At 36.6% G+C, this 25,658-nt stretch overlaps 1 protein-coding gene across 4 annotated transcripts in view; it reads right to left on the bottom strand.

The window, feature by feature from the left end:
- Positions 1-266: 266 nt before the first annotated feature.
- LOC121297879 (nicotinamide phosphoribosyltransferase-like) overlaps positions 267-25,658 on the bottom strand; it is a 30,843-nt gene continuing 5,451 nt past the window's right edge. For 2 of the 4 annotated variants that reach the window (XM_041224470.1, XM_041224472.1), the window contains 10 exons: positions 22,629-22,764; positions 22,202-22,305; positions 21,828-21,956; positions 18,404-18,562; positions 11,784-11,914; positions 9,742-9,967; positions 8,938-9,057; positions 8,632-8,772; positions 7,990-8,115; positions 4,631-7,660 (listed from right to left, as the gene is read on the bottom strand). In XM_041224470.1, coding sequence (XP_041080404.1) covers positions 7,487-7,660; positions 7,990-8,115; positions 8,632-8,772; positions 8,938-9,057; positions 9,742-9,967; positions 11,784-11,914; positions 18,404-18,562; positions 21,828-21,956; positions 22,202-22,305; positions 22,629-22,764 — 1,446 coding nt within the window. In that variant the 3' untranslated portion in view covers positions 4,631-7,486. Of the gene's footprint in view, positions 2,451-4,630; positions 7,661-7,989; positions 8,116-8,631; positions 8,773-8,937; positions 9,058-9,741; positions 9,968-11,783; positions 11,915-18,403; positions 18,563-21,827; positions 21,957-22,201; positions 22,306-22,628; positions 22,805-25,658 lie in introns of those variants that run through there. The other 2 variants (XR_005947235.1, XM_041224471.1) reach the window with 2 other exon arrangements.

The following is a 25,658-nucleotide window of genomic DNA, read 5'->3' as shown; positions in this document are numbered from 1 at the left end:
CTGGATGGCACATTTGCAATTCTTCCATGCTTGCAATTGGAAGAATTGCAATTTTGTCTAATTGAGCACTGCGCTTCATCAACAAGTGCATTGCTTGTCAAACACGATAAAGAGGATATATTGTAGCTGCTAAAGTCTTGACCATACACTGACCATGTCCTCGTGATTAATGGATTGCCAGGTTTCTGTCACTACCTGGCTTCATAATCACAATAACAATATCAGATTCATAAAAAGATGGCAGCAGCCTGACTGAGCCCTATTATCTAGTGTTTTTATATAGGTTTCTAGTGGCTTTGAGAGACACTGTCCTTCACATCCCCACTTTATTGCATTGTATGTGTCCCTCGGGCTACAGCAGGTTTGCAATAGCTTTGTCAAGAAAAGGGAAGGTTTGACAAGGGGAGTCGATGATCTGTTGGTAACACTGCTTTCGACAGCAGCAGCAGAAAATAGGTTGGCTTATTTCTTTTTTCACACAGTAAAATGTCATGACACAGTCGAGCACAGACAATGAGTTCAAGTGATGTTAAACTCGCTGGTGATGTGCCTTCATCCTGGAGTGGATTTGTGAATTAAGAAAGGGACACATATGATTAAAAGGTCATTTAAAATAATACATCTCACTGTAGCATTCTCCCGGTTGATTCATTTTTAATAACTACAATAGTGTATGATTTACTGTACCAAAAAAAAAAAAAAAAAAACTGTTAATAAATAAAATTGAACTATATAAAAAATCCTATTCAATATATTAAAAACCCCAAAAATGTACATTCTGCAAAAGCCGACTCCATGTCTGTGAGTTGCTATGTTACAAATCCTAACCATATAAAATGTGCAATACAGTACCCTGTAGAGACAATTACACGGAGGACATGTTTAAAATGAAAATCGTTTTTCTCAGATTAAAAGATTCTGTACTTTAAAAAAAAAAGGTTATTTTAAAAAATGTAAATATGCACTTGATACTTAGATGATTTAAGGTAGTGTAAAAGGATTTTCCTGTTTCATTGTGTTTGAGAGATTTCAAGGTGACCGAAGTAGTACGTGCCTGTTAACGATTTAGAAAAAATCCCCTTGAGGGAGAAATTAGTCTTCCTGGGCACTTCACAGACAGACCACTGATTGGCTGGCTTGTCCTAGGTCTCAGTATGAGTAAAAAAAAAAAAAAAAAACAATCACAAGCATAGATATGTCAAAGTCTGCTCTAGAGCTGTGCTCATACAAAATAGCTTCATCTAACCTCAGCAGGATACCAAAGATTACCAAAGATTATCTGTCTGCGCTAATAATACAAATGACATAGAAGTATGTTGAGCTTTCAAATATTCTCCAAATATTTAACTCGTATTTGTTTTTTTTAATTGAGCTTTCTTCTAACCATTAAATGAACCGTTTACATTTTCTAAACATTATACAATAGCCTGTTTCCTATCTGATCAATAACCTTTTGCTGGGATTGCATTGGCCTTCTGGAGCTTCAAATACAACAGCATTTACAGCATTGGTTTACCTCTGAAAATATATTTGCGTGTTAGTTTTAACTCCAGCAAGCAGGGGGTTGAACAAACAGAATTATTGTTTATTGTTTTCAGTATATTAGGAAGTTTAGTGTATCTTTGTTGTTTCGCATAGATGAACTAGTACAGTATTTTTATGGTAATACAGTCCAAACATATGTAGTATAACTAAAAAAGCCACATAGTTCTAATAAAAAATAGGGTTGGTGTATAATATTCTATATACCTGTATATAACATTGTATATTAACAACACTGTATTTCAAAGACTACACAAAGACTTACATTATCTTTCCAAGGATAACATTAAAGTCCAATACGTTTTACAAACAGATGAGGGCGCCCTCTTATTATGCAAAGCCATGTGACTTGCTGCAACGCTGCAGTATCATTACAGCTTTTTTACACAGCTGCTTGTGATGCTGTTTCCACGACATGCAATGCAAAACACCACACTCCCGTTTATTTGCTGTATTTGTTAAAGGGATTGTGTGAAAGAGACACAGTGGTCAACAGACACGAAATGATTTGTGGAGAACGCCTGTGGTAATGAATGACTTCCTAGTTGATTTATTTTGTCTGTTCTAGCCACCGTATTCCCCAAAAACGTGATCGCTAGATTGCTTGAGTGGCATCCCAGAAAGTGGTCCAGTATCAATTATACCAGCAACCGGTCATTTCTTTGAGAAATGTGGTTTATTTTAAATGAGTTCCAAATTGAATTGATTTAAGTGCAAGAAATAAATAATGTAAACAAGAAACCTATTTAAGAACTGCATCTAATCCAGAGACAGTGTCTCATATATATGCCGCCCTGTTCTCTCTACACTTGAATGATGTCATCTCTCTGGAAGCAGGATTGGAGGGTAGTTAGCCGTCTCGTGTTTCTGTTCATCCATCCGAACACCTGCGTTTAATATGAATGGATCTACAATAAAAAAACATGAAAAAGTCAAACCTTTGGGATTACTTACACACACACACACACACACACATATATATATATATATATATATATATATATATATATATATATATATATATATATATATATATATATATATATATATATATATTTGTAGTACTGTCAAAGTATCATGAAATTAAACACACGTTATGTTATATGCAGCGGAACCTATTTCAACTACGAATCACAAATACAAAACCGACTTCTGATTCACTACCTGCTTTTATTTCCTAGCCAATTAAAAAAAAAAAAATGGCCAGAAAACTCAAACTGCCTAACTCCAGTCAACGTGATTAAGTCAGATTTGTAGCTTAATATCAAAATGGCTAAACTAAAAAAATAATGTTAATGTTTTTTTTTTTTTTTTTCTCTATAGAAAATTGATTCTTAACTAGATATCTGTTAATCAGTTCCAATACCTGCAAGTAAAATACATGCATACATACATGATGTATAGAAAGATGTATTATTAGATGAATAGAGCACAAACAACTGCACAAAAGGTCAAATCTTTTTTTCTCCACAGGAATACAGGGTTTACCAAACCAGTTGTACAATTCTGCTTCAGTAGCCCTCAGGCAAGTTCTTTTCATGACTTAAAGGAAATAACTCCCTGTCGGGTTGTTCCCTGGGCGATACCTTACAAGCCCTGTACAAAGGAACTGCCAAGTGCACTGACAAAGACACACAATATAGAAAATAGAGGGCTATATGAACACCACACTTCTTTCTGTACACGTTTTATCACAGCAGACATGATGCCATAGGCACAAAATCTGTTCTGGGTCCCAAAATAATCTCTCAGTATTAAATCATTCAGGTAAATCTGCAACATGAAACCTTCTTTTGTATTGTGTACAAGGACTACAGCCTTTATTCTATATAGAAAGGTTGACAAAGGGGAATATTGCGATTTCAATATGCTTAACAATGGTGCATTCTGGGATCTGTGCTTTAACCTTGGCTATAGGTTATTTTTTGTGCTCCAGTTCCTCATGTCTAAATGTAAGTTTCTAGTAGCTTTCCATTTTATTTTTTATTTTGAGCGTGACGCCAAGAAAAGGTCCAGAACATGTTGTAAAATAATTTGTCAATGGAAAGTAACAGGTGCAGAGTGACTTCCTGACTTCCAGACAAGGCAGGGGTATGCACGAAAAGACCACAAGCTATTTTAAGCAGCTGGGCAAACTCAGAAGATAAATTAAGTCAAAGTTTAAAAATGTTTTAATCCAACTCTTTTCTTTCAGTTGGACAACCCAAAAGCTACATTGCCGGTCACAGACAATGGGTGTTGGAGATAACCACACTGCAAATACAATACTATGCAAATCAAAACGGTTCACTTCTAAAGTACAAGCAAGCAAGTATGGAAATGTAACAACTACATTTTCACAGAAACAGTTCAATACATATTCTAAACCCATCCAGTGAAACTTTCTTCTAATGATTCTAACAAGTCCCCAAATTTGTAAGACGAATAAAAATACGTAGGCGTTGCCAGCCGATTTTTCTGCAATGCTGGCTATGATTGCACCAAATGATCCAAAGGGAACTTTGCTATTTATACCAAATTAAAAAGGTTGAGCTTCAATTACCTCACATTCCCACAACACTTTTATGTTTAGTTCATTTTTTGCCAAACTGTAAAGTGGAATCATGGACCTTCACCATTAATACAATCAATTTAATTTCCAATACATGCAACTTAAAAAGACATATACAGCTAGTAACACAACATTAAAAAGGCATTTCATTAAGCTGTTGGTATCAGAATTTTTTTTTTTATAAGAGATGAACATAAATAAAAGGGTTAAAAGCACTAGAGAACTTTTGAAAATTAACTAAGCTTTATTTCACCACCCCAATACAAAATATTTATTCTATAAAACCAAAAAATAAAATTATATTACTTGCCTTTAAACATGGCATGCTATATCATAGATACACTGCATTTAAAAACATTAGTTATTTACACATAAAAAATAGTATTGTAGACAATTTAAATTTTGTTTTCAAGAGTCATCAATATACAATATGAATATACAATGTGTTAATAGGTGTTTTAACATACTAGTAGGTCATTTACAAAGTTGTAAAGAATAGGCTGAAAATGACAATACTAAGACTGAGAAAAGAAAAAAAAATGTCACAAATACTACTATTTTAGAACTATACTAAAATGACATTTAAAAAGAAGTTTGTTACAGTAGAAGGATGGCAGTGCTGTCTAAAACTGAAACAAGAACTATATTCAGCAATATGATGGCTATTCAATTAAAAAAAGAAAAAAAAAAAACCCCTGAAACACTGTGCTTGAAGCCGCTCTACAGACACTTTCCAATGATCAGCACTTGACTTCCTCATTAATCGCCCTCAACTGAACATGATAACAGCAAGAGCAAAGACCCAGCTTATCTGAAGGCTAAAAAACTTGACACAAGTCACTGAAAAGTCTGGAAGAATCGGCTATATATTTGCATTTTATTTGTTAGCTGTATATGGTTATACTGTAAATACCGAAATAATGTAGTTAGCCGATGGGCTATGTTTACTAGCAGGTGGTACATCCTTGTCGCTTGGGGTATATCCACACTTGCTGTGGCTTAGATGATGCATCTTGGAGCGCAAACGCAATGGTGCAACAAACAAATAAACATATCATTTAGTTAACTGACTATCTTCTGGGTTCACAACTCCAATAACTCCTGGTTTAACGAGGCTGAATCAAAAGATACAAACCCTCAAACACACAGCTTTATAGCTGCTTATTCTGTCATTAATTAACCACGTGATCTGCACATACAGTATACCTGCAGGCATCAACAGCATAATTATTGCATTACTGCTTTCACCATGTCTTGTTCTGTGCCAGGGTGAAAATCCACCCCTTTTGCTAGATAACCCACATGATTACCTAAAGCCAGGTGACTTTTATACTAGCCCTGTACTTCTTTCTTTGACCAAAAGAAATGAATCCAAGAAATGAATAAAAAGCATATTTAAATTAGAATGTAAATATAAAATACTATTACAGCTATTTAACAAATACTTTTTCACTCCATGTATCTCAAAATTCCAGGTATTTTATGATCTATTAATGGTGTAAAATGTTTAGTTTTTTTTGTTTGTTTTTTTGTGATTGATTACACAGTTAAATAAGAAAAAAACAAACAAACAGAATGTTATATTCTTATACCCATTACTGCTCACATGTAAATCACTCTGAATCAAAAAGCCATATCCATTTCATAAACTAACTTCAAGGGCATTAACAGACAAGCAGTTACACCAGAATACAGAAAGACAGAATCTAATAGATACATCAAGAGCCTGAAGAGACAATCAAAGGGCTATCTAACGACTCTTAAACCAAGATGTAATTTATGGACTATTTAATGCACACTCTACATGCTTATCCTTCAATGCCTTACTTCTCCATAGATCAAAAGTTCTTCAAATAATTCACCACCACTTGCTCAGTGAATCCTTTAGTTCGTCAGACTCCCGGCAGGAGATTTTCAAAAGCCAACTGCCAGCCCTGCTCAACACTTCTTACATCCCAAATTCCCTTTCAATAAAGATGCAGTATATTGTGCTCAGGAAAAATAACTTCAAAACTAAGCTCCAAAGACAGTCCACCTTCAAGTAACATCTGAGTTCTGTCTTCTTTACTTGGAGCCCTTATTTAAAATGTAAGAAACAGGACCGGATTCAGGTATAGGACACTCAAGAATGCAAAAAGGTTACCCTTCTGTCATAGTACAGGCCTTGGGGAAATCCACCTTGAGTCAAACAGAAAACTTTAATCTGGTGGATTGTTTTTCAAAAGTGAAATATTTTGGTGGATCTGTATAAAAGAGCAATTTGAAGAAGGAAGTACTCTAGAAATGCACGTTAATATACAAAGAATCAAATACATACTGGGATCCCAAAATGCTGGGATTTTTTTTTTAAGCAGGTGACAGGCATACGGTTTCTCTGTGTTGTAGAATATAGGTGAAGTGTGTGCTCTGATTGGCTGAAGGATCCTGAGCAGTGTATAATTCACAAATATATTGAAAAACATAAAATCAATCCCCCACAAACCAATGTATTTAAGAAAGAGGAAGACCTATTCATTTCAAAACTAAAATATAGAACAGCAGCATAAAAAAAAATACATTTCATTATTGATCTCATTTAAAAATACAAGAGGCTGTTGCACAATGTGTCTCAACCAAAACAAAAATATGGCTTTCCTGTACAAAATATTACATTTAATCAGTGAGCAGCATTTTTTACTGCAGATTTATAAAGTTGAAATCCTACACTGTACCTTAAAACACACACTTTCCAAATGTAATTTATGCACCCACTACCCTTCAGGAGGGTCAAATAAAAGGCAACATGGCTACTGTTCGTTAAAACCGGACAACAGGAAGTGATAAATGCTTAATAGGATTGTTATGGGTTATTTATATGAATAGTCACCTACTGTGTGGAACGTAGTTATTCCACAAACAAAGCTGTCCGAATAACTGAAGGGGCAAGAGCGTTGTTATCCAACCTGCAGCGCTGAATACAAAAAAGTTATTCCATCTAGACCTTATTAACACAAATGCATGTTGAGTACCATGAAACTCAACAAAACCCCAGAAAGAGAAATCCTGATGTTATGTCAATTGCCCATATATCTGGAGTATGTAAGTGAGTCTCTCTCACACACATTTTAAATTATCAGATCAATGCCTGAGGTGAACCGGTATACCAGTTAAGCACACTTTAATAAAAACTAAACTTTTAAACATAAATCTAGATTGTGATAGTGTAAACAGTGTGTTGTGAGGAATAAATGGGATTGGGTTTAGTACAGATCAATGAATTATCCTCAACATCGGAACAACTGTCCTACAAAGTAATCAAGTACACATATAGATCTCGCCCCCTTTGAAACAGAATCGTATACTTCATTGGTCCCTACTAGAAACATGTCAGATATAATGTGCAACTGCACATGTTCAGTGCACCCCATTCATTATGCATTGAACATGTGGCGCATCCCTATTCAAAGCATCTTCATTATGCTGCAGCTGTGCCAAGTCCTCCTCCCATAACCTGGCATTCTTTCGGATTTCTTCCAGCGAGTATTCTTGAACAATGGTCCCGTTCTCAAAAACCGTGACCAACATGTCCTTGTGAGAAAGAGAAACAAAATGCAGTTTTTGAAACAATCCAAACGCATAATTATTAATTTTGTTCTTTTTTGGAAATAAAAATAAAAATAAAAAAAAATAACCTGGCGACAGTTTGGTGATTAATATGCACTGTACTGACTGCAGGTTTAAATGTTTACTCAAACCTATTCATTGAAAGGCATGAAATACCTTACAGATACTTACACTAAAAGGATTTTGTCTCTGTCATGTGCACGCCATTGGAAAAGACCACCGATACCCTTGGTCTCGGATCACTATAGCTCATTTAAAAAGTTACCAACCATGTAAATATTTAATAACTTTACCTCCTCAGGCTTTCCATTCCCTCGCTCTATGGTTTCTATAAACCCATTTGAGTTTCTCCTTAAAGACAGCCGACCTCTCTTTGAACCTTTGGATGGGTCCGTGGCTGGCTGCTTATACACATCCATCTGGTAAGAAATAAACAGATACATAAAATCAACAGGTTGGGCCATAATGGCGCTGTATAGGACAGTTTCATAACCTAACCATGCCACTAATTTTGTTTGCATTAAACAATACAGCATTGTAAACACATGTGTATTTATGTATTATTTTTGGGATGGGAGGGCAGTCACTTCCTAACAAAGCAGTACAATCCTATAGCTGTATTCTCTATTTTTTTTCCCTGGTGGTCTAACTTCTGATATTTCTAAGTTTACAATGTTGTTTCACTTGTGTCTATTTGTTTTGCATACATTTTCCCTAGATTTGATTTTTTTATGGTAGGTGCTGTTTTACTATATCAGGCTGTGTTTGAGGCTTGTGAACATGTTGCTACATTTTACTTTACTCATGCTTTAAGCGAAAATCTTCCCTTCAACTTATTATTAAAAAACAAACTTTTTGTAATGTCTACCTTACACCAAAGTGTTAAGGTCACTGCCTATTCAACATATCTATTGGTATCCAACTTGAAAGATTACCCCTTTTCCTTTGGTTTCAACATAGCTGCATTTAAAGGCGCAGTTCAGAGTGTCCCTGTTAATCTTCTGTAACAGAGCGCTGCCACAGCCAAAGATGAGGTTTTCTGAGCTCCAGCCCTCATCTTTCAGTTTTTTTAGAATCTGCATGGGTAAAACATTAAGGTTTATTTATTTTATTCATAACTGATTGTTGGACATTGGTGTAATGGTCCCCCATTACTTCTGGATCTTTTTCTGGAAGTTATCCAACTAAAAGAGAAGCAAAATATGTGGATGAAAGATGCTTTACAGAGAGAACCTACACACCTCTTCAATGGAGTGAATATCTATTCCATCTCCTTGTATGATTCGGATGCAGGAGGGAAGCAGTTTGTAGCCAACTGAATTCAATGAACTTCCAAAGGACTCTTCCAAAATCCTTAACACCTGAGTGGAGAAACACAGTTTGCTTGTAAACAACAAAAGCAACATCTTTTTCTTTTTTTTAATACACAGACAAAAAATAAAACAACAACCCACTGCACGTTGAGTGATAATTCATGACATTCAAAGCCTTCTGCTATAGTGCAAAATTCATACCACTTACAAAAGAATACAAAAAACTGCTGCATATCAAGTAAAATTTTATGTGCATTTGATTCCTTAAGCCATCTATCTGAAATGCTTATTACAGTTTTACAACATTAATAGGATTTAACTTTTTTTTTTTCCCCCAAAAGCACTGGAGCCAAACGTACTACAGATCAATTTGCAGTTTCATAACATTATGGTCTGGAGAACTAATTAAGGCAATTATATACTGTGATACGTTGTGATGTTTTCCTGGGTATCAAGACAGCCAGGAAACCTGCTGCAGAACATACTCAAAGAAGGCTGATTCCTTCCACTGCTGAAAAACAACATCAATTATGATCAAGGGTGATCAATTATGAGGCAACTTTTTTGGGCTGGAAACCACTGTTTCAGCAAAAAGTGAGACAGGATCATACATTCTGTTGCCTGCAGCACGGAATGATTGATATCAGCTGGAAAATGACTCATAAATAGCTGAAAGCCTGCACTGTCTGCTGAAAAGGGGAGTAATTGATTTGCATTTTACCCAGTCCTTACCTCAACAACAGTCTCTTGTGGATCCCCTGAATCAGGTCTAATAACCACCGTTGAGCCTTCCTTCCGCTCCATGACACGCTCCTTCAGCTTGTCCCCCCAGATGTGTTTGCAGGCCTTGAAAATGTCATAACTGTCACTGACAACGGAGATGGGACTGGAAGGGAATTGTTCCAGCAAATATTCAAAGGCTTCCTTCTCCCGGTTTCTGCCCCATGAGATGATGGTGCTGCAAGGGGAACACATGGAGAATGAATGCTTCAGAGAACTGTTCCAGGTGGCTTCCAGACTCTGATTCGCGCTACCTTACCTAAAACAACATTAGGTGGTCCAAGAATATTCCTAATCTGAGCTTGTGAAACCAACTGTATATTTTCTATTTTTTTCTCAATAGAAACACTGATGCTAAACCCTCTTCTGTAAAGATATGTTTTGTTTCCAAATACGATGGAAGGATTGGCAAGAATTTGTCATCTCTGAGCGTTTTATTAGTCATTTTTATTCTTTCGCATGATTCCTTCAAAGCAAGACTATAAATATTGTAGTCCTTCGAATGTAAGACTCCCTCAAAACATGTTCATGTACAGTAAAATACAGCTACACCCTCATAGAAGGCATCAGGAGTAAAATAATATACCATATTCCTTAGAATTTAAGACGCAGCCCAAATTTCCAACCCTCAATTTGAGGAAAAAATAAAAACATTAAATAAATATGAATTTACAAAGACACAACCTCAATTGTCCATACAGAGGCAGGTTGCGGCCATCTGCTATCACACAGAGCATTACAGTTATGCGCTGCTTCTCATTTCCAGTCGTGATTACTCACACCTGTTTTTTTGTGAACTGTGATATACACAGGGGTCTGATCAGCATTTCTGATCTGTCCAAGTCAAACGAAACATTGAAATTGTAAAAGCTTCTCTTCTAATTCCTCAGGAAGTTAATGACGTTTCTTTTAAAATGGCTGCCTGTACGTCACGGATGATTAGAGATCGGGCAGTGGCGGGTTTTTTTTTGTCTTTTCGCAGCAGCCAGTCACATTGCTGTTTGGTGATTTTAATACACATCACCTTATACTCATATTTAAGATTACCCACAAAAATTAAAGGAGCAAACAGAAAACATGGCGAAAATAAACATCAAAATCAAAAGTTAAGACATTCACCAGGTAGACCTTTTACATGTTCTTCAACAGATTGTGACAGCTGGTGAGATGCATTTTGTACCAGCTGTCTCCCCTTTAAAGCAGGTACCCTCATTTAAACTTCAGATTTGATCATTAGTCAGGTTGCTGCTCAGGTGATAAAATTGTGTTGTTGGCTTGGAAATCATGGCTTCTAATGATGCCAGATGGTGGCAGACAAAGATTTTTTGATTGAAGTCCAAACTGTCAGAGCTGTCAAATGCTAGAATTTGGGGATACGCAAGTGAAGCTGTTCAATTCGGTGTGATCCATTCTGTTTCCAGATTGTGGACACCTTATCAAACCCCAGGTTTGTACACTAGACATCCTGGACAAGGCCGTGGGAGAACAACCACACCAAGCAACGTCCAATATCTACCCAATATGGCACTGAGGAATTGCCTGTCCCCTTGCACATGGGCTCAATATCCACTTCTGGTCACTAAAAGCGACCAAACTAAGAAACACATTGCATGAGACTGAGGCCAAGAAGACTAGCTAGCTACTCAACTGACCGCACAACATGGAAGAGACCACCAACTATTCCCTTGATCTCCAAAACAGGCAGCTCCATCACCAGTCACCTGTTTTGGGGACTGATGAATCACAATTTCACCTGGCCTTCAACGACAGACATGCTTGAGCAGAGAGAGCAAGAAGAAAACGGTATGCTCCATCAACATCATTGAATAGTACTGTTTTGGAGGGGGACTCACTTCTATGTGTGGGGAGGCACCCGAACAGGAGTTTGCACAGATGTTATTGTCTTCTAAAGGGTGGATTTACAGGATTTTCACAGACACGGCACTGCTTGGTTGCATACACACTTTAAATTAACCAATCCAATGGTTCTTTACCTGTGTTCTGCTGCTGGGATTGAGAAACCCGCCATGGGGCAGCTGTAGTACTGCTGAGCCATGAGGAGACCTGCCACTGTGTCCGTGCTGCAGAAATTGACAAGATGGGCTGCACCACCCAGGGCGGCGGACTGTGAAGAGAGAAAAAAAACAAAACAATTTGCCACAAAAAGTAGAGCGGGTTTGAAATCAAAACAACACTTAAAAAATAAATTAATAATAGTAAAATAATAAAAGCAATAAGGTAATTCACCTTTTTTCACATTCTAATATAGAAGATACATTACTCATAAATAAACTCTGTTCCTTTCCTACTGTCGTGTTTCAAAGGTCACATTCTTGTAGATGCATAAGCCTTTTGAAAGGTGAAAGCAAGGCAAACATTAACCAGTCTTTGAAAACAGCAAGTGCACAATTATCAAATGTACAGGATGACTGTTCCAGGAATACATCCACACATTTTAAATTACTGATCCATTAAAGCAGTGGAAACGTCATCAATTTCCGCTAATGTTAATTACTGTATGGAACATAATGCATGCAAGGCATAATGTGTACCCTTTCACGTTACTGCAAGGGAACAAATTAGAACACCCTCTGGTTAGTAACAGCTAATACTTCAACACAAATTACACATCAGGAAATCGAAGGAGAAGATGTTAAAACGTACATGGATGCAGAATTGATTTTTGATTTACAGAATGCAAGACGGCACTCAGGTCTGATCAACAAGAGGTCAATATTCTCGAGTGTGGACCGTGGACGGGTGCTCCCAGGGGGCAGCGCACAATTGGCAGAGTGCCGCTGGGAGAGCTTAGGTCGGCCATGGCGTTCTCGGCTCACCGCGCACCAGCCACCCCTGTAGGCTGGCCGGGAGCATCAGGGCTTGCCTGTAAGCTGCGTTGTCCTCAGTGGTGGATCTAAATGCTAAATCCACCAAGAACTACTGCATTAAACAACTATGCCAAGCAGACTGAAAGAGTAAATTATAATACGCATGAGCAACATTTCATAAAAACTCTTCCCCACAGGGAAGGCTTCCCTACAAAAGAGACTGCTTTTGACATTACAAAAGCAGTTTTATTATCACTTAATTTGAAGCCCTAACAGATTTAATCTCATTCTTAATATAACAAAATATAACATATACAGTTCACACTAACTGAATTGCACTGAATACATCTGAGAAGAGACCAATATTTGAATTGCCTTAAAATGCAGTTCATATTTTAACCTATATTTCCAGATGATATGGTACTTTGTTTTTCATTATTTCTGTTTGCCTGAAACAAGTTTTTTTTTTTTTTTCCCTGAAATATATTTTGCTAATTTAATTGACATTCTGGACAGTACAATCAGCGGTTCTCATTTCTCCTCATGTACTGCCTTTTTGTTGCTCCATCAGAGTCGGCATTTTAATAACTGCTTATTTGAACCATATAGAGAGAGAAACAAATCAATTTTTCATTTTCACCAGATGCAACAGTGCTACAAAAACCACTGAGTGCCTAGAATGTCGAATTGTCTCTGAAATCTACTACCCAGGTACTATAGCATTATCAAGCACCGCTGCCTCCTGAGAAGGCAGTGGGAACATCTGGTGCATCAAAGCACACTGACTTCCTGTCAGATTCAAAGTCATCTTTATTATGGTAACAGTTGGCATGACACTTACATTCTGAGCCAGTACCAGCTGCACAGGCGAGACGCTTTGATTAAACTCAGCAAATACCTGACTGGATATCTAATGTAACAGGGGTCTAGACAACAAGCAGAGGAAACACAAATCACCAGAGAATATTTACTGTACAGTCAAGCACTCAAGCTGTTGGGTCTTTGCTTCTGTTCAGCTTATCTCTGAATTTGAATTTCTATGTGTGGCAGAGCAAAGCTCTGCCCTAAATTGGCAGGGATGGGGTTAACTTCCCCTACCTGCCTGGGTTTATTATGTTCAGGTGGCTGGGGTTGATTAGTTGATTAGGTTGATTAACGATCAATCAGCGCCCAGACACCTGATATAAAAGGAGGCCTCTGCTTCTCATTTGGGGGAGGAGGGAGCTGAGGAAGCAGGTTGGTGTTTGTTTTGTGGTTTTTGAATTTTCTAAATCCAGTGAAGGCATTGCCCAGCCTGGAAACTTTATTTTTGTGAGTTTTGTTTTTGCTTTATTTGTGTTTGAGTATCTGTTATTTTGCCCTTGTGCACTTTATTTTTGTTTATTTATAATAAAATTGTTATTTTTTTGAACTGCAGACTGTCTCTGGGCCTCTATCCACTCGCCAGCCTGCCACACTATGTTTATATTGTGTCGGCACTTACTTCGCAAACTCACAGAGGACAGCTTCAATGCCCTTTTCCTGTCATTAAATCAACCAGTTGCTTCCCCAAAGATAACAATTTGCAGGCAGTGACATGCTTTGACCATAAAGACACTGCTGTTGAAACAACCCAATAAATAAAAGGCAAACAGACTACCTGAACGCAAGACAAACACTTACAGTAATGCAGTATAATTAAATCTGGGAGTGTCTGATAAAAGGGCATGTTCAAGTTGTACAAACACCAGTTAGCAGTCAGCAGAGAGACCTATGAGAAAGAACCCATGACTGATTCATTTACATCGGCTCTATGTGCTTTCTCTATTAAATAGTCCATTCAAAACTACATACAGTAAAACTACTTCACTAGAATTAAACTAGAATCACCGTAAGAGTAAAGCAATTGCAGTCATTTCTCAATCAGTGTTAAAGTCCATGAACTTTCAAACCAAAAGGTTAACACTTAAATGAGAGTGTCAGTGACATGCTAAAAATAAATCCTACCCTCACACTTGAGAACAGCTAGGCACAAGGCTACAGTACAGTGATGTTCCTTCTCACAGAAAAATGCAGTAGATCCTCAATGACATTCTAGAACAGGGCTGTCAACCCAATGACATTCTAGCTACATTCTGTACTGTACAGCTCACTGAGCTCTACGATACGGTTCTTTTGACGTAGTGTTCTAGTATCCCATTTAATGCTGCTGGTTGATTAGTTCGGAAAAAAAAAAAACCACAAGGAATATATATTTAGATCTGATTATCCGCATGTGTTGAAAAGGAAATCCCAAGCTGAAATAAACAGAAAGTAGGTTTAAAGCTACATGGTGCACCACCCCTTTAGAAGCGCAAATGGATTACAAATATTCATCAGAATCTTACATAATATTAACCGCAATTATACAGGTTCTTGTTGTGTTTTAATACAGAGTGCACCACCTCTAAAGTATGCACAAAGTTAATTACATTTTAAATGTAAAGAAAATTAAAATCAATTTCCAAAACAGTCAGAGCACAAGAACTATAGTAACAAACAACCTGGCATTCATGCGATTAGCAAGGCTGGAAATATAGCATGCCATATTTTTTAGCATGCCATTTCTAAGAGACTACGCTGTACAAACACATTTGTTTTTGTTGATTACAGGATGACTTTCTGCTCCCTAAGGGACTGCATTCCATTCTTTGCGCTGTTATTACATATGAGAAATATACAGATATTTACTGTAGATAAAGATACATTTATAGTACAGTATTTAGCCTAAATAATCAAAACACACTTCACTTCATTTGAGACCATGTGACACACAACGACAGCTGCTGAAAAAACTGATTTTTCTTGAGGTGTCAAAAAACAAAAAAAACAACCTGAATCAACATGCTTGGTACTGTCCTTTCCTTGCTTGAGTTCAAAGGGCAATGCACCGTTTTAACACAATAGCATCTGAGTCATAGACCATAACATTGAAGGAAAGGTCACCCACAATACAGCTTGCTGCTGATACCTCACAACTCATTGATCAAGTGAAGGACATTGCACGTCACACACACACACACACACACACACACACACACAAATCAATTCAACATAGCATAAACTCTCACACTGGTGTGGAGTGGCTCTGAAGTGAAATCAGACGCACTGACAGAGGGTCTATTTAAGATCTCTCCAATGGTAAATTTATGTTTTATTTAGAAATCTTTCCTCCTTGAGAATGTGGGAAGCACAAATAAAAATCAAAAGACAAATGGGGAGAGGCAATCACTACTGTATATTTACTAGTGCTGGGACGAACACAGGATTTGCATGTTCAGATATTCGCTCATAATTTAAATATGTGTTTGTTTTAAAAAGAAATAAAAGCCGTCATACTGAAAGACTACTACTTTAACTTCCAGCAAGACGTTACACTATGTAACAAGTAATATAATATCCCAGGAGTGAAAAATATGCTGTGTAGGCCTTACTTTACCCCAGTGTATTAACTACAAAACAAAGGATGCCAAATAGCAGTTCAAGTTCTACGTTATTTAGTTTATTCCCGAAATAAATGGTACATAAAGCTGAAACCGCATTTTATTTTTTTTCCTTCCCTAACTCAAGCTAGTTTCATTCGACCGTGAAACAGCGGCCATCGACACGTTTTCATAAAGTAACAACATGAGGTTTACTTGTGCCTTTCTGCAGCTGAACAAGCAAACAAAAACTGAAATTTTGAGTTTATTTTGTTTCACCCTTTAAAAAAAACGTGGAAATCCCCCTTTTTTTTGTGTTGGGAAAAAAAACTCAATCATTTTGGTTCTAGTCTTACATTGCTTAGTCTTTCAGTGTTGATCTAGTATATATATATATATACGATAGACGATATATCTATATATTATATTGATAATATATATATATATATATATAAATGATAACCTCATAACCTCATTTCTCTTTTTCTAGAACTGCTTCTGTCTTGAGTAGATGGGTGTGAGGACTGAACAGAAGGTGTCTGATTTTATAAAATTGTCAACTTTAATCAAAACAAAAGCAATCTGCTATAGTTATTTAGCAAGAGAAGAATAATATAATGGCCTAGCCGATATTATATTAGGTGCCTGGAACCACAGGCAATTAATAATGCATGTTTGTATAAAAGAGATTTATTAGCGTAGTCACCTTGTGTATGGCAGGAATGTTTCTGAGGCGTTGTGGCAGAAATTCAAATGTAAATACACATTAAAATTATTTAATATTACTTTCTATTGATTCCCAGTTGGCAGTTCATGATGAATTCTGCCCATATCCTACTCTTTTTTTCCAGTGATTCATACAGCTATGATCAGTACTGAAATAACGATCGCAACACTGTACTGATATACAAATTAACATTTTCTAAATCAATGTATTCCCTGGGGTGACAGTTTTATATTGCTATGCTATTGCTGAAATAGAATAAATTAGCCCCATTAGTCTCATTGTTATTACTGTAACTGCTGTGATTATAGCTGATTACTTCTTCAAACGGAATACTGAAAATTCTAACATTTACTAGGGGTGTGACTGGCTAAACCATCTCTTAAACTCACACAAGAATTGTTCTGTTCAGAGTGTTCAGCACCTACCTGTTTCTGGACGAAGACAAAGAGCAACACAAGAAGTGCACTGCGCTCCATATTAAACAGCACAGGTTTGACAGGTGGCATACTATTTATGTTACGTTAGGATTTTACTGGAGACTGCAAACAGCATATAAACAGGAAAAGGTAACAACTGTTTTGTTCTTTATTGCATGTCTCCCCAACCTCCTTTTTCTCAATAACAAAACAGTAAATATGATTCCCCCCCGCCCCCAACTAAAAGCTTATGCCTCATCTCCATGAAGGATCATTCAATGCCAAATACCTAAAAGGCTGATTATACTACTGTAGTTTATTTCCTCACTACAAAAAGCTACACACACACACACACACACACATAATTTTGCAGGAAACCAATCCAGAGGGTTCTTTTATTGTGCTGCCTCTGCAGTTTACAGTCACCAATATACAGTGGCAAAACAGGGCACACACTAATAAATACCAAAACAGGACAGATTTCCAATTTAGCCTTCTAGTTGAGACAAAGAATAAAAGCAATTCAGAGAGATAAGAATGCTGCTGCTTGCTAACTGCCTTGTGTTTGTGAAAAGGTATGTTTCCCCCAAGAAAATAAATTAATAATATAATCTGCTGATTCCTATTCCCACACCAGACTTAAGTGTACAGTACTTGGCAAGGCCATGGTCAATCTGGCCTATCTGCAGTGGACAAGTGAGGGGGAAGATATAACAGAATGGACAACTAGAAAAAATTAAAACCAACATGAAGACTTAGAAACGAAAGCTGCCAGTATTAACAACCAATACATGATTGACCCCATCTGACTTCGGAATGTAATCAATATTTAATCAAATACAATTCAGAAAATATGGATTCATATCTTTTAAAAAAAACTGTTGTTGGTTTGGGTTGAATTGAAAAGACAGTGCAGCTGATTCAATACTAGCATTAATTCAATACTGCATGCACAGTTGATTCAATCTTTTTTTTTTTTTTTAAAAGGAACTAATGTATTATACCTTGAAGTTTAATGCTGTACCATACAGTACCTACATTTCCTCGAAAGTTTTTTTTTTATTAAAATATATTTCACTTGAATACTGTCTTGTGAATAATGAACACTGGCAGAGCTGCGGCTGTTGGCCTTTGAATGGATTTTGAGGTATTAAGTGTGGACTTTGGTATCATCGTTGCAGCCACGATGAAGCACATCCTTACCTCTTGAGAAGAAACACCCCTGTAGCCGAAATCATGTAGTTTATACTCCAGCCCGTCCAGGCTTCCTGAAGTCTCCTTCAAATACTTTGCCAAGATCTTCTTAAACTCCCAAGAAATGGTTGCCACAGTGATGGGATACCACATCTGGACTAGCATAGTCTGGAAAGGAACAGAAGAAAAATCCAGGATGCATGGCACAACAAAAGCATACTGAACCTGGTATGACCATATACATATAAGGAAGCTTTAAATGAAGATACATATCAATACATTTACAAATATACTAAATGTATCTATATATTATATATATATATATATATATATATATATATATATATATATATATATATATATATATATATATATATATATATATTTAAATAAGAGTGATGGGGACGAATATAATATTTGTGGGTATACACTGCATAGGAAAGACAGGCAGGACAGAAGAGGAGGTGGGGTAGCGCTATACATAAGAAACAGTCTTGAAGCCCAGGTGTTAAACCTGGACAAAGAAAATAAAACCGAATCAATATGGGTCAGAATAACAGACAAAAATTCAAAGGGCATAATAATAGGAGCATGCTATAGACCGCCAGATTCAGACGGTGAGCACAATAATCTGTTATACAATGACATTAGAAATGCGTGTAGCAAAGGAGAAGCCATACTAATGGGGGATGCCTTGATTTAGTCTTTTCAAATAACGAAGATAGAATAACTAAAACAGAGGTCAGAGAACCACTGGCAAACTCAGACCACAACATGGTCTCATTTGAAGTGTTTTTTAAAACCCCAAAAGTAATGACTAAAGCTAAGGTTTACAATTTTAGAAAAGCAAACTATGAAGGTATGAAACAGAGACTAACAGAAGTAGATTGGAGTAAAATAGAGAAAACACCCACAGAAGAAGGATGGTTGTTCTTCAAAAATGTAGTACTAGAGGCGCAAAACAATTACATCCCTAAAGTAGACAAATCTAAATGTAAAACTAAATTGCCAAAATGGTTTAATAGATCAATTAAAAAAAATATTCAGCGAAAAAAGGCACTTTACAGAGCATTAAAAAAGGACCAAAAAGAAAGTACGCAGAAAGAGTACACAGAACTGCAAACGCAAGTCAAAAAGGAAGTTAGAAAGGCCAAGAGAGAAATAGAAATGAACATTGCTAAGGGAGCTAAAACCAATTCCAAAATGTTTTTCCAATATTACAACAGCAAGAGAACATTCAAAGAGGAGATTAAATGTTTAAGAGATACAAATGGCAAAATCGTAGATGAAGAAAAAAAAATAGCAAATATATTAAATGATTACTTTTCACAAGTTTTTACAAAGGAAGATACTGACAACATGCCCCACATGTCATCCAGTTCCTATCCAGTTTTAAATAACTTTAGCATAACTGAGGCAGAAGTGTTAAAGGGACTAGGAGCTCTTAAAATAAACAAATCCCCTGGGCCGGATGAGATCCTCCCAGTAGTACTCAAAGAAATGAAAGAAGTAATTTACAAACCGCTAACCAAGATCATGCAGCAGTCTCTTGACACAGGGGTGGTACCGACAGACTGGAAAATTGCAAACGTATTACCGATCCACAAAAAGGGAAACAAAACTGAACCAGGTAACTACAGACCAGTAAGCCTGACTTCTATTATATGCAAACTTATGGAAACTAAACTAAGATCCAAAATGGAAAATTACCTATATGGTAACAGGGTCCTGGGAGATAGTCAACATGGTTTTAGGAAAGGGAGATCGTGTCTAACTAACTTGCTTGATTTTTTTGAGGATACAACATCGATAATGGATAATTGCAAAGCATATGACATGGTTTATTTAGATTTCCAGAAAGCTTTTGACAAAGTCCCGCACAAAAGATTAATTCTCAAACTCAACGCAATTGGGATTCAAGGAAACACATGTACATGGATTAGGGAGTGGTTAACATATAGAAAACAGAAAGTACTTGTTAGAGGAAAAATCTCAGAATGGAGTGTGGTAACCAGTTGTGTACCACAGGGATCAGTATTAGGTCCTCTGCTATTCCTAATCTACATTAATGATTTAGATTCTGGTATAGTAAGCAAACTTGTTAAATTTGCAGATGACACAAAAGTAGGAGGAGTGGCAAACACTGTTGCAGCAGCAAAGGTCATTCAAAATGATCTAGACAAGATTCAGAACTGGTCAGACACATGGTAAATGACATTTAATAGAGAAAAGTGTAAGGTACTGCATGCAGGAAATAAAAATGTACATTATAAATATCATATGGGAGATACTGAAATTGGAGAAGGATTCTATGAAAAAGACCTAGTTTTTGTTGACTCAGAAATGTCTTCATCTAGACAATGTGGGGAAGCTATAAAAAAGGCTAACAAGATGCTCGGATACATTGTGAAAAGTGTTGAATTTAAATCAAGGGAAGTAATGTTAAAACTGTACAATGCACTAGTAAGACCTCATCTTGAATATTGTGTGCAGTTCTGGTCACCTCGCTATAAAAAAGATATTGCTGCTCTAGAAAGAGTGCAAAGAAGAGCGACCAGAATTATTCCGGGCTTAAAAGGCATGTCATATGCAGACAGGCTAAAAGAATTGAATCTGTTCAGTCTTGAACAAAGAAGACTACGTGGCGACCTAATTCAAGCATTCAAAATTCTAAAAGGTATTGACAGTGTCGACCCAAGTGACTTTTTCAGCCTGAAAAAAGAAACAAGGACCAGGGGTCACAAATGGAGATTAGACAAAGGGGCATTCAGAACAGAAAATAGGAGGCACTTTTTTACACAGAGAATTGTGAGGGTCTGGAATCAACTCCCCAGTAATGTTGTTGAAGCTGACACCCTGGGATCCTTCAAGAAGCTGCTTGATGAGATTCTGGGATCAATAAGCTACTAACAACCAAACGAGCAAGATGGGCCGAATGGCCTCCTCTCGTTTGTAAACTTTCTTATGTTCTTATGTTCTTAATATGTATATTTAGAATGTTTATAACGTTTTCATTTATAATTTAGCACTCTGAGTATAACTGACATTATGTAGATTAGTGTAGCTTAAAGTCTTTGACTTCATAAAACATTTTAATGGAACTGAACACTAAAACAGGTACACTTTCCACGACAAAAAAAAAGGTCATAATTCATATCCGCATAGTCGTTCCACTCTGAATGATAAAAACATCTTAAATAGGAGGAAATAATATCCATTTTCTGTACATCTCCAGTGGTCTAAAAAGAGGTTTATTCAGTTTCTCTGATTGTATGAGTGTTTAAGATATGGCTGAACAGTTTAAACATTATTACATTTAAAAAAAAAAAAAAAAAAAAAAAAAAAAAGATCAATGAGAGACCAATCAAACCACGCCACTGCTTCACTTTCACCTGTGCCATGTCAGTGTGAGAAACAGAGAGAACTGACAAACCTCAATATAGTTGGTGAGCCAGAAGAACTCAGGGTCTGTGTTCTCCACTGTGAAGAGGACGTTCCCACGGGGAATGATCCTTCCTTCAGGAATGGCTTTGATACGGATTGGAAGGCGACCGTCGTGTTTCTTAGACACAAAAACAGAAGAAAGTCAATTTAGTCCCATAATGTTCTGGGGAAAAAATACAATACAAATGGAGAGCATTTTCAAACCAGTTGGTCTAATAAACAGCAAATGGTCAGGTACTACTAACAGTACATACAACTATAGCTAATAAGTATAATTTTCTGCTATGCTGTAATATTTCTTATATCACAATTTCACACATTCACAAGCAAGATGGTGTAAAAAAATAAATAAATAGTTTTTACCTCTAGAATTCTTCTCCAGCCTTCTTCGTCAAAAATGGATTGTTTAAAATGCAACTGATAAATCAGTTTCGCCTGCTGAATCTTTTCTTCTGTTACAACCTGACCTACAGGAGAGACAAATCAATCGATACTAACAGAGGCGAGGCAACAATCCTGGGCAGCCACTGAAGTGTGGATCATTGAGTGTAAGCTAGATGAAAAAGGATGGCTGTGAATAGTCACATATAAGTGTAGTTGTCTCGAGACTAATCTATGGGCAGGATGGTAGACTCTAAAACGTACAGAACACACCTTCACTTTACAGAATCTGTGTTTTTTATAACCAGGGAGCTAAATTAATTTGAGGTTTACAATGTGTTTTTTTTTTTCTTTTTAAATGCTGCAACGTTCAAACCCTGTGCTCATGCCTCTGGTGCTGTAACTATACCTGAAAGATACTTCTTCAGAAGATACTGCAGGCCGAAAAACACAACCTCTTTGAACCGGTCTCCTTTTCTTCTGCGGCACTCAAAGTAAGAATACACTTTACTGATGTCTGGAGGGTACTGTTTGTAATGTGTGATCTGAAATGAAACAGCACGGTGGACAGAATCAAAACACCTCCTGGAACACACAGAACTTAATTATCAGATTAGTAGACGTCACATCAAATCGATGTTTTAGTTTAATTTTAATGTGACTTGTACATCATTGTTTCAGAGGAGAATGCAATGTTGTTTGCATATTTTGTATGGTTGCAGGTTTCCCTAAGTATAAATGCCTTTATTCATGTAACACAATACATATCTTGTAAAGAAAAATCAACATTCTTCAATACACAATTCATCACTTCACCATCTACCATTACCGTTATTGACTTCAAGGACTATTCCATTGCCACCTACTGTAGAAAGGAACATCTTATTGGTCAGATATCAAGACTGTTCTTGTTACCTGACGGCTGTGCAATGCACCTGCTAACCCAAAACATTCTTGAATCTACAGTATAAAAAAAAGACATATTGTTAATGGGAAAGTGCTCTAGCTTCCTTGCAACAGGAAAAGATGTGGTCAGTTTAATTTAATCTCAAGGTCACAGAACTGACAGATAACTAGGTGTCAGATGGGAAAGCTGGCACAGACAGAATCCTGTCCTGCACGCCAAAAACAGCAGGTCAAACAAAACAACAGGAGGGATGTGGGTGTGAAGTGGAACAGCCAAATGGCTCAACATAGATATGAACTGGACATATATCAGAGATGGACTCATTAGACTTTATTATTGACACCGTAAAAAGGAGGCATAGTAGTAGTACTGTAAATATTTCTTGCATTACATATAATTAAGGCTGAGGCGATTCATCAATTTATCGATAGTCAAGCCAGTGCATCATTTTTATGTAAATGTTTTAAGTAAAGTAAAGATTTTATTTTTTATTTCATTTGGAATCAGCAATTATTTTTTGCATTACGTGCCGAGCTTCTCTGCTCCCCTCAGGTGTGACTGAACCTGCATGTGATTGAGCTCACCTTCTCCCACCTGCCCCGCCCCCTGGGAGTGTTTACTGATGGGACTGCATCCATGCAAGAGTCTTCAAAGTAACAGAGCGAGTTAAGAGTGCTGCACTAGAATTACAAATACTGTATCGACCGAGCTACAGTGCCTTCCAATGCTTGGCAATTATTTTCTAAAGTAAGACAACAAGAAAGAAAAGTAAAGAAAGTAATGTGTGGGATACTCCAGTAACACAGCTAATTTGTGTGACCACTAAATGAGATGGCACCCTACAAAACTTCAAACATGAAGAAAAACATTGTTCCAAAAGTGTTTGGTCTGACGATTAAGCATCCCGGCAACGTCAGTCCCTAGTGAGCAGTTATTCAGTAATGCTGGGCATATTGTAAGCAAGTGCCAGTCATTGCTTAAATTAAAACAAGATTAAATTAAAATATAAGCCAAGGACTTCACTCGTTACTAAACTGCTGTGGACAGTGATAACTTTTTAAAATTAGTTTTTTTCTCTTGATTGATTGTTACTCTTTTGGGGAGATTTTGCTTTGACCCCCAGCTGGTACAAATAAACATGAATAAGGTTTATAAAAATATATTTATTTTTTTTAATTACTATATGCATAAACGGATGTAATCAATGTAATATGCATTATGTTTTTTAAAGTGTTACTAGCAATATTGCACAGTAATCCACAGCTCCACATGTATCACTTAGTTTTTTTTACCCTTTCATAGCATTGATTAATCAATGCATCGTATTTTTTGGAAAACAATATATCGATAGTGAAATTTTAGGCATTGCCCCAGTCCTAGCTATAACATATTTAACTTGGTACCAAATATAATTATAAACGTAAAGGGTAGCTAAATATGTTTTCCTTACAAATCTATGCCATTTCCCTGCCAGCAATAACTTATTTTTGACAACATCAGCACCCTAGCAACCTGTCCTATCATTTGCAAGTTCTATATCAACAGACAAGCAAAGGCACATTATCTCTGCTGCCTCTTAAAAGATTATCTTCACTCCAGGTTTACCCGAAACCACCTATGCTTGCATTGTTTTCATGCCCATGCTTTATGGTGTAGTAAGCTGCATGTAACTGTGTTCATTTCACAAATCAATGGACATCATTAACAGATGGTTACAAAACAATGTGGGGTGTTTTTTCAGTTCATTCCAAAGTAAAAAAAAAAAAAAAAAAAAAAAAAACTGTATTGCGAGTCACCTGAGCTAAGCAGTCACATCTTGACAACCAGCAAACTCCAGAACACATTATTTTACAAAAGAGAGGGACTGTACCTTGCAAAATGTATTTAAGCAGACACAATACTCAGGCAGCCAAAATATTCAGTCCCCCCCTATGTCGATAATTTAAAACCTCTGTCTGATGCCAAGAAACATAAAATGTCCTCCCCGTATTGTAAACAGAAGGGAAAAAACATGTTGTACTTTCACTTTCCTAGAAATGATAAGTGTTGGAACATTTTATTTAGATAAAGTTCATTATTGGTCTTGGAATACAACTCACAGAATGGGTTAAAGATTAAGTCACATTCTGGTTAAATTCCTACTTGGACAGTAAGTTGATAAAGATCTTTCTGACTGCATTTAAACTGAAATGTTCTTGTATCGCTCTGATCCGTGCTTGGAAAGAGGATACTTGCAAACTGGTGTCACCGTGTAACCTTTAAGATGTCTGCTTGTAACTCTGCAACTCAGAACTTTTATCTTCAATAAACTATACTTATCTGAAAGCCAAAACAAGCAGTTTGCAACTTTCCTTTTCTTTTTTCTTTTATGCCTTAAATTCAACAATAAGCTTAAATGGTATTTCACTTTGTCGACAGGCAATCAATGTAGCAAATATTTAAAGGAAAGCTTACTGTACCAAGGTTTTAAAATGCAATTTGGAATATGCTGATATTTCACAGTCTGCTTTAGAAGTCAATGTGTTGCTGCCT

Source organism: Polyodon spathula, chromosome 23 (genome assembly GCF_017654505.1).
Source record: "Polyodon spathula isolate WHYD16114869_AA chromosome 23, ASM1765450v1, whole genome shotgun sequence".
NCBI classification, from domain to species: domain Eukaryota; kingdom Metazoa; phylum Chordata; class Actinopteri; order Acipenseriformes; family Polyodontidae; genus Polyodon; species Polyodon spathula.
Note: the sequence above shows the minus strand (reverse complement) of the source record. Positions and strands in the feature narration are given on the sequence as shown.